The following is a 20237-nucleotide window of genomic DNA, read 5'->3' as shown; positions in this document are numbered from 1 at the left end:
AAGCTGGCTAACACAAACTTAAATTTGAATACAGCATTGCTCATCTCTCCTTTTTTTCCTGAAATTATGAATTGTGTCCTAAATGTGTGAATTGGTCACTACTGTTTTTAAAATGAATATTTTAAGACAACAGCAATAGTTCTAAACAAAAATTATGAATTGTATATTTTAAATATTTTCTTAATTGCAGATGCAATAAAAGCAGAAGAATGGGCCAAGTTTCTACACACAAAGAACAAAATTTACACAGATTTTGATGAGATTCGAAAGGAAATAGAAAATGAGACAGATCGAATGGGGGGAACTAATAAGGCAAGTTTATGTTTTGTAATTTAGTAAGTTATTAAGGACATTATGTTAGGAATCTTTCTTCTTGACCCCTGCACAATGCAGTGTCAAAAACATAGATAGAAATCATATGTATTTGTTCGTCTGTACTTGCTTGGAAGTGCTATCTCATTTACCATTCTTGATAGATTTTTATGAATTTTTTGTCTAAGGTTCATATCAGTAATGCTTTGGTCCTGGAACATGTTTGAAAATTAGTTTGGATAGATTAGTTATAAAGGAGTTGTGTCCCTTTAAACTTTATATATTCTATGGAAAATTGCATTGTAAGTGGATGTGTGCATATAAATCTTGAAAGTTCTGTTGAAGTTTTCATCAAAGGTATATAATAGCAATGTCTATCAGAAGTGAGAATATAAGTGCTGATCTATTATTTTGAAAGGACTAACGCTCTTTGGGAATACATATTATATATAGAAAATTGCACTCTTGTCCTGCAAAAATTGAAATTTATATAATTAATATGATAAGTAAAGATTAATAAAAAAAAACAAAATATGAAGGAAGAAGAAAATTGAGATTTTCAGACAACAAAGTAGGCTAATATTTGTAAGATATAAATCTGAAATTTATGTTTTTCAAGTGTGGTGTGATTGTAGCACTACCGAATTGACTTTGCTCTTTTAGTAGCTTAGTTTTAAGACAGGTTACAGCAGATTAAATGTAAAAATAAAGTATTTCTTTATATTTACAGGGAGTTTGTCCAGAGCCTATAAGTTTAAAGATATTTTCACCAAAGGTTGTAAATTTGACATTAGTTGACCTCCCAGGATTGACTAAGGTTCCTGTTGGAGACCAGCCAGAGGATATTGAGGACCAGATTATAGAGCTGAGTCATAAATACATCACCAATCCAAACTCTATTATACTAGCAGTGACAGCAGCTAATACAGATATGGCCACTTCAGAGTCATTAAAACTTGCAAAAGATATAGATCCTGATGGTAAGGGAAAAAAGTGTTTCTCTTCATACCCATTCCTCAACCTTAAATACTGACAGTAACCTTAGACACACTAAGGTTAAAGGATTAACTGTTTTTCAAATGAAAAAGTAAGATTAATATTCTTAGAACAAGACACCATCAATATGAAGTTTTTGCTAGTCAGTTAATTAATTGCTTTTGGAAAATAAATTTCAATTGAATGCACATTACAAACTTTGTTTGAACTACAAAATGTATCAAAACATCAAAGCTTAACTGTCTCAACTCTTGAAACTCTATTAGAAAAACATAAAAACCTGTAGGGCCATGTTTAGTGTTATGAGAATTTTTCAAGAATTTATTCTAATGTTGGGCATAATTTTTTAAACCATAAAGTATTTGAACTCACTGTTTCAATGTCTTAAAACAATTCATTTAACGTGATTGTATTTTGAAGGTCGCAGAACTTTGGCAGTAATAACCAAATTAGATTTAATGGATCATGGAACAGATGCAATGGAAGCTTTATGTGGTCGTGTCATTCCTGTTAAACTTGGTATTATTGGTGTTGTCAACAGAAGTCAAGCTGATATTAACCATAGAAAGGTAAAATGTGCAATTTATATAGTTTCTAATCATTCATATCTTTAATAAATTATCTTGAAAAATTACCCCAAATAACTATGCAGAGCTGTGATGAAAATTAATAAATATTAAATGTGAAATAAAAATAAAAACCATTAATTATTAGCTTTGCATTTTAGAAATCAAATTTGGAATTTCTTGTCTGATAATTATAGAAATTTGAAGTAACTTCTAGTTGTAGTGATATAATTTGCTTGAATGTTTTTGAGGCGTTTTTCATTAAATAGAGTTGTCTCCCATACTATTAATAGTTATCTCCCATCTTATTTAAAACTTGTCTAATTGTCGGGTAATTACTAATGTTAGTAAAATATATAATCATTACAACTTATATTTACAATGAACATGTCAAACAAATTGTTGGGAAATAATAAAAGGAAGAAGAAGTTACAAAGTTGTAAAATTTGCATCAAATCCATTTGTCGTTTTGAACAATAAAATATGTGTAAACTTTAAGGTAAAACATTTGTGATGATCTGTTGTTTTAGGACATGAAAGATGCTATGACAGATGAGGCATCATTTCTGCAAAGAAAATACCCATCAATAGCAAATAGAAATGGTACATTATTCTTAGCCAAGACTCTTAACCGGGTATGTATAACAGTTTGTAAATAATGATATTCACTACAGTCAAACTTGTCTTAATGTTCACCTTGTTTCTTGATACTTCCTAAAATTGATAGCTTAATACAAGCTTGACTGGAGCTGGCATGTCAGTTAACTGCTTGTAGCTTATTGTCATTTTATTTATTTTCTTTTGTTACATCTTTTGACATCGGACTCTGACTTCTCTTGAATTGAATTTTAATGTGCGTATTATTATGCGTTTACTTTTCTACATTGGCTAGAGGTATAGGGGAGGGTTGAGATCTCATAAACATGTTTAACCCCGCCGCAATTTGCGGGAATTCTCACTACATTGAAGACCATTGGTGGCTTTTGGCTGTTGTCGCTCTATGATCGGGTTGTTGTCGCTTTGAAACATTCCCCATTTCCTTTCTCAATTTTATTTTATTGACTGTATATTACCATATGATTGAACAATTATATTCTTAGGGAAAATGTACAAACATGTACCTAGTATTTAATATGAAAGTAAAACCTTTGCGTTCCTAAAATAGTTTTTTGCCGATGTAGACAAATTTGAAAGACTATTCCTTTAAATACACGTTTTATCCGGGAAAGCGCTCAAATATCAAATATGCATGTTGGTATTTCTAACTACCTTTTCAGAATTGAAAGGTGTGAGATAAATTTAGAATTGAACCAAAGAGTGACTTTGGAATAGCCTTATCTTGTCATTGTTTTTTTAAGTTTTGCTAAAATGTTATTACACATAAAAATATTGCATATTCTTATTATCATTTTGCTGTTCCTGAAACAGGATTAATACAATGTTTATTTTGAAAACTAGAGTAAAATATTGATGAATATGTATATTACAGCATGTACAGCTCAATGTTATTAATCTTGACCAAAACATTTAATTTATTTCCTTTTATTACAGTTATTGATGCATCACATTAGGGACTGTTTACCTGAATTGAAGACCAGAGTTAATGTGATGATTGCCCAGTTCCAGTCACTACTTAATTCATTTGGTGTACCCGTTGATGATAAAGTAAGTCTTCCTGTAATGTAAGAACTTAGTATTCATAAAGATTATAAAGAATTGTTAAGTGTGCACATGGAAATCAGATTTTGAACAACAAAATATCTATCAACACTGTCAATATAGGTGTCATCTGTTCAGTTATTAATGTGAGTCTTGACAGTATATTTAAAAAACTTGAGAATCTCTCTGAAGAATAGTAACCTGTCAAAGTTCAACAGGTCATGTGTTGTACATTTATAGCATACATTAATAAATCTGATGTGAGGATTTGAAATTAAAAATTCATTTATAGACCTGTTATTTCCTAATGTAATGAAACCAATATTTCTCATGATATCTACATGTACGAACAGCCTAGTAAATGTCTCATGGCATATACCACAAATGGAACTGGATACAAGTATAAGAAAACCAATCATGACCTTTACCAACCTGTTACTATATTGCAAGACTTATATACCAAACTACAAAATGACTTGAGCAAATATATACCAAATATAAGTCCTCTACTGTCGTACTAAAATACTATTGCCAGTTGACCTGATGCTGCTTCTAAGATATATGTATTTTTTAACCAAGAATCTATTGTTTTGCTGTCTCACGGATTTATACCAGCACTTCTATCATTCTTTGAATCTATCTATGTTAACAAACAATAGGATAAAAGAAATATTTTATTACTTCTAAACATGTGTAATTTCACAACATATATACATATTTACATAACAAATTACAACTTGGAAAAACTGGGGACTAACAGCTGTTTGACACTTTTGAAATTAAAATTGAGTTATCCCCCTTTTCATATAGATATAAAATTTAAAACTTGGGGGATGAGATACAAAGGCTAATGTGTAGAAATTGTATCGAATTGGCCTACCAAAGTATTATATAACTGAACAAACATGTGATTTAGTAAGAATAATTTAAAATATATATCAAAATAACATCAGTAAAGGCAAACAAAATTTCATAAACTAGAATAGTAAAAATTATACATAAGCATATGTATAAATAGTAAAAACAAAAGAAATTCCATACGTAAGTATGGAAAGTAAGAGCAAGTAAACCATATTTTGGCATTGATAATAAGCAACAAGAAATTCCATACGTAAACATGGAAAGTATTTAGACGTAAAATTACCATACGTCAGTATGGATAATAAAATACTAAGTTAGTTCACACGTCAGTATGAATATAATTTAAACAAAATAGAGACATCTTCAGCATGAAAATAAACTAAAGTAACCCATACGTCAGCATGGATAGTACAATGCAAAAAGAATCCATACGTCAGCATGGATAGTAAAAGGCAAAAAGAATCCATACGTCAGCATGGAAAGTAAAATATAAGAGATCTATACGTCAGCATAGATAGTAAAATAAAAGAGATCTATACGTCAGCATAGATAGTAAAATATAAGAGATCCATACGTCAGCATAGATAGTAAAATAAAAGAGATCTATACGTCAGCATAGATAGTAAAATATAAGAGATCCATACGTCAGTATAGATAGTAAAATATAAGAAATCCATACGTCAGCATAGATAGTGAAATATAAGAGATCCATACGTCAGCATGGATAGTGAAGCAGGTTGAAACCATACGTTAGCATGGATTGAAAAAGTGTATTCCATACGTCAGCATGGATGGTAAAAACATAATTTTATACAAAAAGGCAAGCGTAGACAATAAAGCATAAAAAGCCCATACGTCAGCATGGCTATAAAATAAACAACAGAAACATGGATAATAAAACAAAAATAAACATAAAATAAGTAATAAACAACATAAAATGCTGTTACAAAATAATAAGAAAAATATAGTGTTAAGTTTGCTATAAAAATTAACTAATAGTTTCTATCAAAATGAATAGTCCCCAGAGGCACTGACAACAAAGGCGATTGTAGGGGATGGCGGTGGGTGATGAAATTCTCAATATAAATTTTCAAACGAGAACTATGCTCTGCACATGAAAGAAACAAAGAGGTTTTGAAATCTGAGACGTCATGTACAATGAACCAAAGTGAGGCTGGAATAACCACGCGGATGAAATTCTTTGAAAGGGGCACCAGGGGGTAATAACAGCTATAAACTATAATTATATACATAATTGCCATTTATAGACCTGTTATTTCCTAATGTAATGAAACCAATATTTCTCATGATATCTACATGTACGAACAGCCTAGTAAATGTCTCATGGCATATACCACAAATGGAACTGGATACAAGTATAAGAAAACCAATCATGACCTTTACCAACCTGTTACTATATTGCAAGACTTATATACCAAACTACAAAATGACTTGAGCAAATATATACCAAATATAAGTCCTCTACTGTCGTACTAAAATACTATTGCCAGTTGACCTGATGCTGCTTCTAAGATATATGTATTTTTTAACCAAGAATCTATTGTTTTGCTGTCTCACGGATTTATACCAGCACTTCTATCATTCTTTGAATCTATCTATGTTAACAAACAATAGGATAAAAGAAATATTTTATTACTTCTAAACATGTGTAATTTCACAACATATATACATATTTACATAACAAATTACAACTTGGAAAAACTGGGGACTAACAGCTGTTTGACACTTTTGAAATTAAAATTGAGTTATCCCCCTTTTCATATAGATATAAAATTTAAAACTTGGGGGATGAGATACAAAGGCTAATGTGTAGAAATTGTATCGAATTGGCCAAATACAGGTGTGAAGCAGCTGTAGCCCCCAAGTGGAATGGGGAACCTTTGTTGCCAGTACAATTTATTCTAACTTCTGTCGGTCTCAGCTAATTGTTTTTGAGCATTCTTAAGAACATTGGGAGAAGTATGAATATATCTTGTATAACAATTAGATGACCATCTACCAAGTGTTTGAATTAAATGATCTTCAAGACGGGCTTCTTGAGCAGATGTAGCTGCACCAATTCTAAAGGAGTGTCCATTGTAGGAATCACAAGATAAGCCTAATTTGTCTAGTAACATTTTGACATGTGAAATGAAAAATTTTCTGTTTAAAGGTTTCATATCTTCGGAGATGAAAAAAGCCTCTGTAATAGAGGAGTACACAGACTGCCTCAACTGATTGTATTTCAATATCGATAAAACAGGACAAATTGAACAACCTGTTTTGTAAAGTGGAATAGTAATTCCTTGTCTGAAAGGATCAGTTTTAGACTTTTTAAGAGTTACAAAAATACAGTCAGCAGTGATTTGCAAATCACTGCAACATAAGTTACATTCAGGATCAAACTGATTCATTACAGTGAATTCACCACATCTTAAAAAACCAAAAAAGGCTGTTGTACAGGCAGCCTCTAACATAATACTATTAAAATTACCAAAAATACATGTATGTAGTAATTTACACATTTTTGACAAAATAGACATAGTAATAGGTAAACGTTTTCGTTTGACAGTAGACCCTTGTTTTTTCTTTAAACCAATTAAAATTGTTTTAAGACACTCAAGAGGCTTTCCGAAACTTATTAATGGATTAAAACCTCCATACTTTAAAAAATGAAACCTTATGCCACATAAATATAACTTAATTGTAGAATGACATAATTGTTTGTGTTCAGCACAATATGCTACGAAGCGCATAAGCAAGGTTTCAGACACAGGTGGGAGACTGTCTTTATTCCAAGTCAATCCATCTAACAAAAGAAATCTATTATAAAGTTCGATTCCTGTCCTATATACACTAGTTGTGTTATTGGAGAGTGAATATTTCCACAAACTGTCTATTGTGCAGTCCAAAGGATTTCGGACAGTGGCGGACAAGGTGTTGGATTCATCTCGGCTTCTGGGGCCAATTCCCGGAATTTGTGTACCTGAAAACGAGATAAAGCATCTGCTATAGTGTTACTCGCACCAGGTACATGTTCACTAAAAACGGCAAAATTGTTATAAACAGCACACATTGTTAAACGTCTCATAAGTTTCATTATGCATGGTTCTTTAGAGCGACCTTTTTTAATGATATGAACTGTAGCAGCATTGTCACAATAAAACAGGATCTTTTTTCCGCACCACTGTTTACCCCATAAAATAGCTGCAACCACTATAGGGTATAGTTCTAAAAAAGCCATTGATTCTGAATAGTCTTTAATACTTGGCAGTTCTTTTGGCCATTTATCATAAAACCATTTGTTTTTGAAAAAACCACCAAAACCAAGAGTAGATGAAGCATCAGTATATAATGAAATACTAGACGCTGTAGTCAGTTGATTGTCATAAAATAAATTTATACCATTCCAATTTGATAAGAATTCTAACCACATCTGTAGATCTGCTTTGCATTCCTTGTTAAGATGTACATAATGATAACTTTCTTTAACTGTTGACATGAGTTTATATAAGTAAGTTACGAATGCACGGCCTGGTAATATAACACGACTGGCAAAATTTAGGTGACCCAATAATTGTTCCAAGTCTTTCCTAGTACCGGGAAGTCATTGTTTTTTGACTGGTGCTGGTCTTTGACTTGGTTGGCCCTGTTTTGTTGAGTCTTGAGCTTTAATGCAATTGAATTTCCCATGACTTTTTGCCTTGCACAATTTACACACATGAAGATATTTGCAGTATGGTTTTTGGCAACCACGTGCCCAATTAAAGTTGTTACATAGTTGTTGACCTTCGTGCCATACAACATCTCGGCCAAGAGAATCTGACCCTTTGGACGAGTTGGCAGTGGACACAGCATGTTGATTTGAGGTTTTCATTTGACACATAGCTGAAGTATGGAGAGTCGAACTGCAGAAAGAACAGGAATTTACTTTGGAACCAGCACAAATTTTTTGACGTAATTCAAAGTCACCCTTCGACCAATCAATTTTGAGATTATGCTGAAGAAGCATAGTTGCACATTTAGCCGAAAACATTCTGTGATACTCGAAAAATTTGTATGGCCAAATGTTGGCTGTTTCAACAATGTGGGCCAGATAAAGTTCCAATTCCTCTCCCCTAGATGGGAAGGCCGAGCACATGATCCTTTTGAAACGACCAAAAGCAATAATGAATTCATCCAGAGACAAGTTCCTCATCAAACGGTCATCATTTTCGGATGTTTTCTTCTTAATGGGAATTTCATAATTAGGAATCAATAATGAGTTTAAGTTCACGTCTTTACCTGTAATGATATTCTGCCTGATTTCCGGTGAAATCATGTCTGTGTCGCTGATTGATGAAGCCGGCACACCAAACGATTTAACCGAATATACTGGCATTCTGTACGAGTCGTTTTGGCCAATTTGGGTGAAACGGTTTGTTGACAGGGCCGGTTCGGTCATTTGGGTTGATGTGGAATGAGGCATGAAGGATGCCGCCATAGCGGACTGTAAATTGAAAGATGGCATTGTCTCTTGCAGCATACTCTGTCTACTATTAACTTGTTTCAAAGTTTGTTGACAAAGTTCTATTGTGTTTATCAACAACATGTTGTTCACTTGGGCGGAAGCTGTCTCTTGCACATGCGCAGACGTCGGAGTACTTATGTCCAGATTAATCCGCGGCGATGAATTTGAAGCAAAATTTGAATTTGTCGAATTAACACTGTCTTCTAAAACACGATTAGAATCATCGTTTGTTGTAATATTTCCGTCAGTTGAATTGTTTACAGAACTATTATTTGCAACGAAAATAGTTGGATTGTCCGACGAGTTGGCACTATTTTGGACGACATTTTGCACGTTTCTCCTATTGTCTACATTGTCTAAATACAATTTTCTGAGCGCACTATTACTCAATTGAATCGAAATGTTAATGCCCAATTCCTTTAACGCATCCTTTAATTGTGAACTTGTCCAATTGGCGGGATTAGAATTGTCAATATGGCTTCTGGTCCTTGCACGTCTGGAGGCCATGATAAATCCAAATATACAAAAGTTTCTTTCTAGACTTGCAAGCACATACTTCGTTACGTGTATGTCTAAATAAACTGCAATTACGTTATAAACGTCAAATCCAAATTTAAGTTGAATAAATACAGTTGATGAAATTCTCAATATAAATTTTCAAACGAGAACTATGCTCTGCACATATAAGAAACAAAGAGGTTTTGAAATCTGAGACGTCATGTACAATGAACCAAAGTGAGGCTGGAATAACCACGCGGATGAAATTCTTTGAAAGGGGCACCAGGGGGTAATAACAGCTATAAACTATAATTATATACATAATTGCCAAAGTTTTGTAAAGGAAGAGTTTAATTAATATCTTTAAGTGCTATGGTGTTGTACACAAAAGTATTTGAATGAAAAAAAGCATGGAATATAGTAAATATATGACAAGTTTTTATAGATTATACAGAAAGTAATTTAAATGTAGGATGACCAACTATGAACAGCTGCCAGTTTTTAGACTAAATATCAGTGAAAGTCGGGTAATATTGATCATTTCAATTTATGATTTATATTTCAAATGAACATGTAAAAAAATAAGGGGAAAAATAATTGTAAGTTGATATTTTTCAGAGTCAGTTATTACTACAGATTATCACCAGATTTGCAGCAGCTTACTGTAATACCATAGAGGGAACTGCTAAAAATATTGAAACCACAGAATTGTAAGTGATCTGTCAACACAAGAGCTGGATCTGTATATTAATTGTGTCTGTTGTAATCATTGATGCTTTTTAAGATGAGTTGACAAATTTTCAGAGAAGTAAACTGTTGACATGATAAGGAACATTTATATATTAGAAAAAATAATAATAATCCAGACAAAAACATTGTTTCTAATTTTTTTATGGTAAGGCCTTATTAAAAAAATCTTATTACAGGATTTAAAAAATGTAAAATAAGACATTGCACTAAATCATCCATCTAAATATTTTGTTGTTTTCAATTATTCAAATATTTATTTTTATCAAAGCATAAACCATTTTGGTTGTTTTACTGACAAATATACCAGTTTTAGTAAATTATAAAGATGTAAGCAAATTACAAAAATAAAATATTTTATACAAGGTTTCCAGAAAACAAACATGGCATGCTATGTTTTATGTTTTGATTTTTCAAAGTTCTCATCTCAATTTAAAACATCTCTCAATATTACAAAAATGACTATACAATGAGAAACTGAATTGAACCTCTTAACTTGATTTGCCTTCTTCAGTTGATATTTAAGATTCTGAAGTTTTGAAAATTATAACAAATAAAAATGTGGCCAGTTCTATATTTGGACTTACAGTATTCTAATAGTTATGCTTAGATATAGATTAGTTATTAGATATCTGTGTTTTCTTACAGTTATCCAGCAAACAAACATCAGTCAATAATCAGTATCGTTTTATGTTTTTGTTGAAAGGATGAACCAAACTTGCATTAAGTTTTCCTGATTTTCAAAGATGGTAATGAATTTATTCAATAGATCTCAATATATAAAAAAAAAATGAACACCAGTGGTCTTGGAATGGTCAAAAACACAATGAAACAAATGCATATCTGATAGTTCATAACCATATAGGTTTTAGTCTAATTTTCCATTGTTTGAGTTTTAGAAGGGAAATAAAATATTTGATCTTGTTTTGGTTATTTTCAGATGTGGAGGAGCAAGGATCTGTTACATCTTTCATGAAACTTTTGGTAGAACATTAGAATCAGTAGATCCCGTAGGGGGCCTCACAACTTTTGATATTCTAACAGCTATAAGGAATGCAACAGTAAGTAAAACATAGTTATAAAGGCTATGTTATCTAAGACTGATTAAGACAACTTTGAAATTTTAAATACCCTGATATGTCTATTTAAATAATAATTCAAGTATGTTTTTCTGTTAATGCAGTAGGACTATGATTTGCTTTTAAAAACTACAAGTAAATGGAAGATAAACAAAACGTTGTTTTTTTTTTTACAGTAATTTTCTGTCACAATATTTAGTAGGCACTTATTTGTTTATCACATAGTTTATTACTTACAATGGATTCAGAATTATATGATGTTTAATAGGGACCACGACCTGCATTGTTTGTGCCTGAAATATCGTTTGAATTATTAGTAAAGCGACAAATGAAACGATTAGAAGAGCCAAGTTTACGTTGTATAGAATTAGTTCATGAAGAAATGCAGAGAATTATTCAACATTGTGGAACACAGGTATAGATCTTTTATAAAAAAGATATTCTAATATTGATGTTTCAAATAGCAAATAGTTTTCAGTGTATTTACAAAGTAATTTACAATTTTTTGTGCCTTAGATAAATACACCACACATCCATTCTTTTTCGTTTTATCTTTTTTATAAAATATACATGTAATTTAATCTAAATGATTTGTTGGTTGTTTTTTTCTGGCTAAACTGCAAATATTTAAATCAATCTCTGACTGCAAAGAGTTAACCCTTATTTTCAAAGCTAATTTAAATTGATGATTTGAATATGTACAAATGTATTATGTTTCAGTAAATGCAGTTACTATAAAATGAAACAATCTTTACAGCATAAGGGTGATTTTTATTTTTGCGATTTTCAAAAAAAAATCCTATTTGATTCATTCAAAAAAGTCAAATGTGAGTTTTAATTATATCGATTATAACCCTGTTGCATTATTGCAATAATAAAAACATCGCAATAATTTCTAAATTTACAGTATTTCAATCTCTAGTCATGATGTCCAGAACTTTTTGAAAGATGGCTGGCTATTTACTTGGCATTATGTTATTTTACAAAGCAAAATTTGACTGAAAGTAAGTTCTAGACTTTTACTCAATACTTATTATCCTAGATAATTAATTGAAATTTTGTATATATATTTTTTACAGCAAGAGATGCTCCGATTTCCAAAGTTACATGAGAAAATTGTTGATGTAGTCACAAATTTGTTACGAAGAAGATTACCTCCAACTAACACAATGGTAAGATTTACAAAGTCGAACAAAAACAAAAAGTACCATTGACATTCCTTTGACAATTGGTATGCTGTTGGGATATAAAGCAACACTCCATCTCAGTCATGCTCTTATTTCAAACTTAAAATTTGAACTCAAATATTAAGGTTTGTATTGTCTGTTTATGGAATAATGTTTCTCTTATGATAGAACTTCAACATTTTGTAATATGAAGCTGCATCAATATATTTGCATGTCAGCTTCTAAAAATAGTAGACAAACCCCTCATTCATACCCTGGTGACTAAGTCTAACATAGGTTTTAATTTGTTTGTTTTCTGGCTGCCGGTTAATCATGTCTAATATACTGTATGGTCTAATAATGGGTTATTTTGTTGTTCCCTTTAGCTATTTTGATAAGTACAATGTTTTATATTGCAAGAAATTCATCATATTCCTTATAAGCCACCTAAGTGATCTTCTGATAGAATGTTCATCTAGAATACAGGAAATTATGGCTTTTGTCCCTTAACAGCTTCTGCCAAAGTCTTTAAAATTGATACTTGATGCTTCTGCACAAGAAAGATCAAAGGCTAGATTTAGAATATTAGGATGAGATGAAATATCTTCTTGGTGATGGTCAACACATTTAAGATTCAGTTTAGCATGTCAGTAAAGTACAGAGCAGGATCATATTTATATACATCTACATAGTCTCAATATGTTTGATAGGTTAGCAGATTGATGTCAAATATTCATCTATTCTACAACATATTTATAATTAGATGCTTTAGTGAGTAAATATTACAGTGAAATTGAAAGATTAATCATGCAAAAAAAAAAAGGAAATGAAAAGTTTACATTATATCGACACACCTATTATGGAAACTGTTTTTGAAAAATATTAAGAAAATAGTAACAACTTTTTAAATGTTTATTTCCATTTACCAGGTAGAAAATTTGATGTCCATTGAGTTAGCATATATAAATACCAAACATCCAGACTTCACAGAAGCACACTTAATACACAAAGCTTTGTCAGAAGGTCATAGTTTAGGTCATTCCTTTGACCATCACAGATCTATCGAACAACAAAAAGTACAAGAGTCTAGACCAAAGCAGGTGAGTAAAAATAATGTGACCTGAGGTAATACATGTATAGAAGGTAACTTATTAGATGGACATTTGATTATGCAGATCAGTTGCAGCCATCATGGCATGTGAGTTGAAACAGTCTACATATACAAACACATTTCTAGACAATTAAAGATGCTCTATAGGGCACAGTAATTTCAAGAAATTTAAAACAATGATAATTGCTGATTTATAACAGAAGGATTTTTAAAGACTTAGATTCAAAGAAAATGATGATATATGTAAAGGACATCTCAAAATTATTGGACATATGTAGTATAACAGAAAACTACACTTATTGGCTAAAAATGATACCATGAAAAGCATTACAGTTATTTAACAGAGGTATACATTTTATTTATTTCTATTTATTCAAAATGAAATTCTATCAATCTTTTTGTCTATCTGAAACAAAAGCAACTGGGTCATAACTCTTTTTTTTTTATAAAAATTATGTTTGGACTGAGATAAAATGATAAGAATTTTAGATATAAAAAAAAATTCATGTACAGTCAATATCAATTGATGTCAGTAAATATTAAAAACTGTTATCTCCATTTTATTGAACCTAAACATTATAAATGATAACCAAAGATGAGGCCAACCCAGTGCATAACACTTAAGTTGTATTTCATTGTGTCATGGAATTGATGCAATGAACCTGCGATCAATGTCCAACCTGAATTTGCATAACAAATCCCATATTGTTTTGTTTGTTTATCCCAAAGATTTCTAATTGTGATTAACATTGTTGTGGGTACTAATTTTTATACGCCCGTCAAAATTTTGACGGGACGTATTATGGTATACAAATGTCCGGTGTCCGTCCGTCCGTCTGTCTGTCCGGCGTAAACATGTCGCACTGTAACTTGAGAACGACTTATCCAAATTTCATGAAACTTAAAATAGTTGTTTCTTATGATGGTCAAATGATCTGTATACTTTTTGGTGAAAATAAGATTAAAACTTTTTGAGTTAAGGCACTTTGCAACTAAAACAGGGGTGTGTTTTTTTCACAGCCCAAAATGATTTGCATATCAGCACACTACATTTAATATGGATTTTCTTACTTTTTTTGAAATAACTGATTTGTTCTATCCAATAAGTATTACTGTGAAAGAATTTTTTAAGGATTCAAAAATATTTTACTTATCAGTTTTCTAGAAATTTGTCAAACTGATGCATGTATACTGTTGACAGTTGAATTGGTACATTATCATGATATTTTCTTAATAAAATGGTCCAACTTTTTCAGAGTGCACATGAAGCCGTATCAACCAAAGGATGGAAGTTAGGTAGTTTAATGTCCGGTGGAAGATCTGAGGCTGATAGTACCTCAGAACAGGGATCCAGAGCAGGAAGTGCTTCCAGTAGTTTAGTCGGTTCACCTGCACATTCTAGGAAGGGTATTAATTTACTTGATAATGTGGTAAGCTTTCATATCTGAAATCTACTTTAAGAATGTTCGCTACTCAGTTTCAAATAACAAGCTTTTAATAACATAAGTATATGTTGATAGGTGATTATTAAAGGAATCAAAAGAGGAGAAAAAAACATAGGTCAATGTTCTTGTTTTAGAGATATGAGCCATTGAAATTAGGGCAGGAAAATGTTCTCTCTTGACTTTTTATAGCTTTATCGTTGACAAGTTTAAGTGCACATTAACTATTAAAAAATAATAAGGATTTTATAAGACTTTAACAGATGGCTTATAATTATACATGTAAAAGATTTAGAAAAAAAAATTGGGGGTCAATTGGCAAAATTTTTTAATGCATTCAAATGGATAAAACCAGAGGATTCCGAAAATCTGACAAAAATTCCAAAACATAACAAGCAAACATCCTTAAGGAATCTTTTCAAATCTGTTGTTATCTAGAAAATAAAGTACACCAGCCACCAACCAATCAAAAGCCACGATACTTGTATATGGTGTAATTGTAAGTGAAAATTGTTAATCTGGCAGTAAATTTATGTGCCTAAGAAATGACAATGTTTACATCCATGACAAAAAACAATACTGTCGTTAATAAATAAAAATGAATGTGACACAAATCATTTATCATGTTTTCTGTTGTAGCCAAGTCAACAAAATACAAGAAAACTTTCCCAAAGAGAACAGAGAGACTGTGATGTAATAGGTAAGGTTATTGAAAAGAATATAAGATAAGTTCCAAAAATTTTGAGACCGAACTAAATAACAAAATGAGTAGGTGTTATAAGATCCTGAAATTGCATTTTTAACTAGTTAAAAATTTCAAATGAAGGATTAATTGACTAGTATCACAATGAATCATAGCTAATACAATGAATAAATATGAAATATGTCTATTTGTTGAAAATTAACATACTAGCATTCTTTTCATGACGTCACAAATAACACACATTTTGATTTCCATGAAAAATCAACAAAAACAAGGAAATATCAATTAATTTTTTTGAACTAGAAACATACAGTGCATGTGTTGACAAAAAAGATTTTTAACATAGTATTTGTGATAATATTTTACATAAATGACTTGATTATTTAGTTTGACGAAGCCAGTTCTCTATATGCCTAGGCCTGATTTTAGTTGAAATTTAGATTATTTTGTCAAACTTCATCAAAATCTTGACCCTATTTGGGTTGTTAATTTTAATGCTTTATAAGAAAAGCTGTACAAAAATAGTTCTATATCACATTCTTATGGACCATATATTCAAATATGATCCTAACCAAACTTACTGCTTTGAGTGCCATCATGGTGCTAGCTTACACAAGTTTTAACATAACAAATTATACTTATCTATTTGATTGTTATTGTTTCAGAGAGATTAATAAACAGTTATTTCCTAATAGTCAAAAAGAATATACAAGATAATGTACCAAAAGCTATAATGCATTTCTTGGTAAACCATGTGAAAGACAATTTACAAAGTGAATTAGTGAGTCAATTATACAAGAAAGAAGAAATAGATTATTTATTAGAGGAATCAGAACACATGGCTGCTAGGAGAAAAGAGGCACAAGAAATGACACAGGTAAATTTACAATTACTGAGGAGGAAATATATGCATTGTTTGTATATCTATTAGAAAGAGTCAATTTAAACTCGGATGATTTTTTAATTCTGTCTAGTTTATTTAAAGTTATTGGCCTTTAGCACATTGTTATATCCTTATATGTTTATGTACATGTGGGTAGAATGTTCCATTGAATCATTTAGAATTATGCCAATTTTCAACTTAGAAATTGTACTTGTCCAGCACCAACCTTGTCATCACAACTCCAACATTTTATATCAGCATGGTAGATTGATAGATCCCATCATGTAGATGTGCATGTTGGTAGAATATACCAGTATACCAGTCCATATGAAGTTGGTACTTTTTAAAGAGTTTTAGAGTAAGGTAGCAATACACAGTTAGGAGTTTAGTTTCGCATTTTGGCCCCTGTGGATTTTGCAAATAGGAAAGTTATCGTGTAATAAATTTCATTTTTAGACAGATGAGTGCTAACTTAGCCTTCAAAGATGGTTTATAAGTGCATCAAGATTATTTTTTACATGTTTTATGGGCTGTTTTCTGTTTGACAATGTGTATTTTCATAGCTAGACCGGCCATCGGTTCAGAAATTAATGTACTGTTTACAAACTCTTTTTCTACACGAAGTTTTTAACACAATTTTACAAAAAAATGAGACGAAAAACACATGATTTTCATTGGATTAGCTGAATGATATATGTACACACTTTCAGAAAAGGGATTGAAATTTTACTTTTAGCCAAATTTTGGGGAAATATGTGACATCTTTCCCCCTCCCCCCTTTTTGCAATATTTTATAACAAATAAATGCAGATTGTTGCCATGGATACACCACAAAAAAAATATATTTTACCATTTTATATACTAGATATAGAATCAATAGAAGATTCTGATTACATACATATGCCCATATATGACACAAACAGTAAGCTTGAAATTGCAAGAAAGCAATGAAAAGGGGATGGTAAAATTCATAAGGGCAAACTTTAGTATTTTTTCCTAACTGTTTATTGCTACCTAATGCCCTATTAAACTTTTAAAATTTTGGATCGGTTCAACTCTTTAAATTTGGTTCATCATATCTATTTAAAACTCAGTATATTGTAAAATCCTGATTTGTAAATTTATATGCATGTATGTAAGATATACATGCAGCTGATATAACAGTTTATACTGCAACTACCTTTGTTTATTTCCTAAATATAGTAACCTAGCTATATTTTGTATAATGTCAATTTCATGATGGAACACTTTCTCCAAAATCAGGGGTCCATTAAAGGATGAAAATAAGTTTGACATTTCTGTTCCAATTAAAAAAGCTATCAATGAATTAATTTTTGTAGTATAAAAACAATATTAGGTCAATATCATCAAAAATATAAACTTTTTTATACTCGGCGCAAGTTAATAATATACTTTAGTGTTTTGTAATATATACAATATTAGGTCAATGTCAGGAAAAGTATAAACTTTTTTGTACTCGCCGCAAAACTGGGGAGGGCTTGGTAAAACCTTGCCGTTCCCCAGTTTCTCAGCCTCATACAAAAAAGTTTATATTTTCCTGACATTGACCTAATATTGTATATATTACTAAAACACTAAAGTATATTATCAAGGTTTTTTTATATCATGTATCCTGCATATTCAAATGTCAATTTGGGATGCAGGGGTATAAGTATGGCATTATAGTATAGCATTGAAAAACTTGTGTCTAATCCATTTGTCTCTTTTTGGAACAATAAAATATGTTTAAGCTAAGTATAGCATAGCATACAGTTCCATTTTTGTATTGGTAAATTTATCAGTAGAACAAACATACCCTGTGCAATCCATAGACATTAAAATGGAATGAATATCCAGTTCTCATAGATAAAAGAAAAAAACTGTCTTATTGTATAAAATTATTTAAAAATTATAAATATACAATGAAATTGTACTTATGGATAGAGAAATGACATGAACAGTACTAAAACTATTTGTATTATATTAAAAGTTGTTTGCTGAATTTAGAAAACTTTTAAGTATGAATGATATTTTATTTTTTCAGGCATTACAGAGAGCTAGTCATATAATTGGAGAAATTAGAGAAACTCATCTGTGGTGAATGATGAATATTATATACTAAGCCCCGGACTTTATAAATTAATTTGCAACTAGAATTACAATGATTACAGATATGGGTCCAGTTATATGTTTATGTTGGAGTCTGAGAAGAGTGTTGTCAATGTATCTGAATGTTGTATTTTCTGGAAGAACTAATTTTACATATTTATGATACCAATGAACAGCTGTATTGAAGATTTTTTTTTTTTTATATTTACAAGCATTGAATCATAGATTTGAGGTTGATGTTCAAATGTGAATTAAGCTAGTAATCTGTTATTTGCAATCTTCTAATCATAGATTGATATTGATGTCAGTAAATATTAAAAACTGTTATCTCCATTTTATTGAACCTAACCATTCTAAATGATTACCAAAGATGAGTCCAACCCAGTGCATAACACTAAAGTTATTACATTGTGTCATGGAATTGATGCAATGAACCTGCAAACAATGTCAAACCAATGTTTGCATTACAAATCCCATATTGTTTCCGTTTGTTTATCCCAAAACTTTGTAATTGTGATTAACATTGTTGTGGGTACTAATTTTTATCATTAAGAAATTATTATCTTTCATCTTTTACGAGTGGTGTGATGTGAGGGTAAGCTCGATTTTTGTATGAACAAAACAAGGAAGATAATTCATTAAGGTAATTGTATTTTTACAAAGTTTATTTGTATGTCATATAGACCATCTTTTATTCTCATATAATCTGGCTTTTTCAAATAAATAGAATATATGGTCAGTAACCCCTACTTTTCTTTTCATAATTTCATTTAATACATTATAATCTGTGTTCTTGCAAAATGTGGAAAATCCTTATAATTTCTCAAAACATTTCAACAATGAAAACATCCTAATACAAAGTATGTGAAAATTAAAATAACTCCTGTTTTCCTGTCAAATTTCTATATGCTTAAATCTGGAAAAACAAGCATTTGGACATAAAAAAAAATTTCTTCTGGCTTATTGCCCTTAATATAACATCACTTTAAAACTTATCTTTTATACCATGATAAAAACATATTTGGTTAAAGTTGAGTGTGTAAATGTGTGGTGTATTGGATTGACCAAGTGCTACAAGAACATGAATCCATTTATGATAGTAATTTTTGTGCTGTAAAATTTAAAGTGCTATTATTATGATTGATTTTTTTTTTACGTATTTGCTATGTAAATTGTACTGTATGTAATATGCAAAATCAGTACTATAAGTTTAAAATTATTTTGTATTGTTTTGAAGATTATTCTTGATTTGTGTAACATGAATTTATGACGTTTTATCACTAAATACAATACAAACATAATAAATAATGAATATACCTCTACAAATGTAGCAATAGTATTTGTATGATCTAAAACCTAAAATTTGTGTCTGTAATTATTCCGACATGTTAGATATAGCTAGTAGTTTACAAGACTTAGAATAATCTTCATTTAGACAAAAACTCACAGGTGCCTATCATTATAGTGATATAGGTTTTGAAAAAGTAACTGAATTTGGCTACTCAGGTTTCAGTAGTAATATAAAATATTTGTTAGTACTATTGGATATTACAAGTAGTATTGTAAAGTACTAACAACTATAAATATGATCATCA

At 30.7% G+C, this 20237-nt stretch overlaps 1 protein-coding gene across 3 annotated transcripts in view; it reads left to right on the top strand.

Moving 5' to 3' along the window:
• Window positions 1–20004, top strand: part of LOC139515385 (dynamin-1-like protein) — a 35130-nt gene extending 15126 nt beyond the window's left edge. For 2 of the 3 annotated variants that reach the window (XM_071304964.1, XM_071304957.1), the window contains exons 3-16: window positions 191–312; window positions 1043–1292; window positions 1729–1877; window positions 2405–2509; window positions 3426–3539; window positions 10021–10112; window positions 11090–11210; window positions 11497–11643; window positions 12308–12400; window positions 13324–13494; window positions 14762–14935; window positions 15587–15647; window positions 16316–16527; window positions 18578–20004. In XM_071304964.1, coding sequence (XP_071161065.1) covers window positions 191–312; window positions 1043–1292; window positions 1729–1877; window positions 2405–2509; window positions 3426–3539; window positions 10021–10112; window positions 11090–11210; window positions 11497–11643; window positions 12308–12400; window positions 13324–13494; window positions 14762–14935; window positions 15587–15647; window positions 16316–16527; window positions 18578–18634 — 1868 coding nt within the window. In that variant the 3' untranslated portion in view covers window positions 18635–20004. Of the gene's footprint in view, window positions 1–190; window positions 317–1042; window positions 1293–1728; window positions 1878–2404; window positions 2510–3425; window positions 3540–10020; window positions 10113–11089; window positions 11211–11496; window positions 11644–12307; window positions 12401–13323; window positions 13495–14761; window positions 14936–15586; window positions 15648–16315; window positions 16528–18577 lie in introns of all 3 variants that reach the window. The other variant, XM_071304971.1, reaches the window with a different exon arrangement.
• The last annotated feature ends 233 nt before the right edge of the window (window positions 20005–20237 follow it).

The sequence above is a fragment of the Mytilus edulis genome, chromosome 1, assembly GCF_963676685.1.
Source record: "Mytilus edulis chromosome 1, xbMytEdul2.2, whole genome shotgun sequence".
In the NCBI taxonomy this organism is placed as follows: domain Eukaryota; kingdom Metazoa; phylum Mollusca; class Bivalvia; order Mytilida; family Mytilidae; genus Mytilus; species Mytilus edulis.
This window is presented reverse-complemented; position numbering and strand designations above follow the sequence as displayed.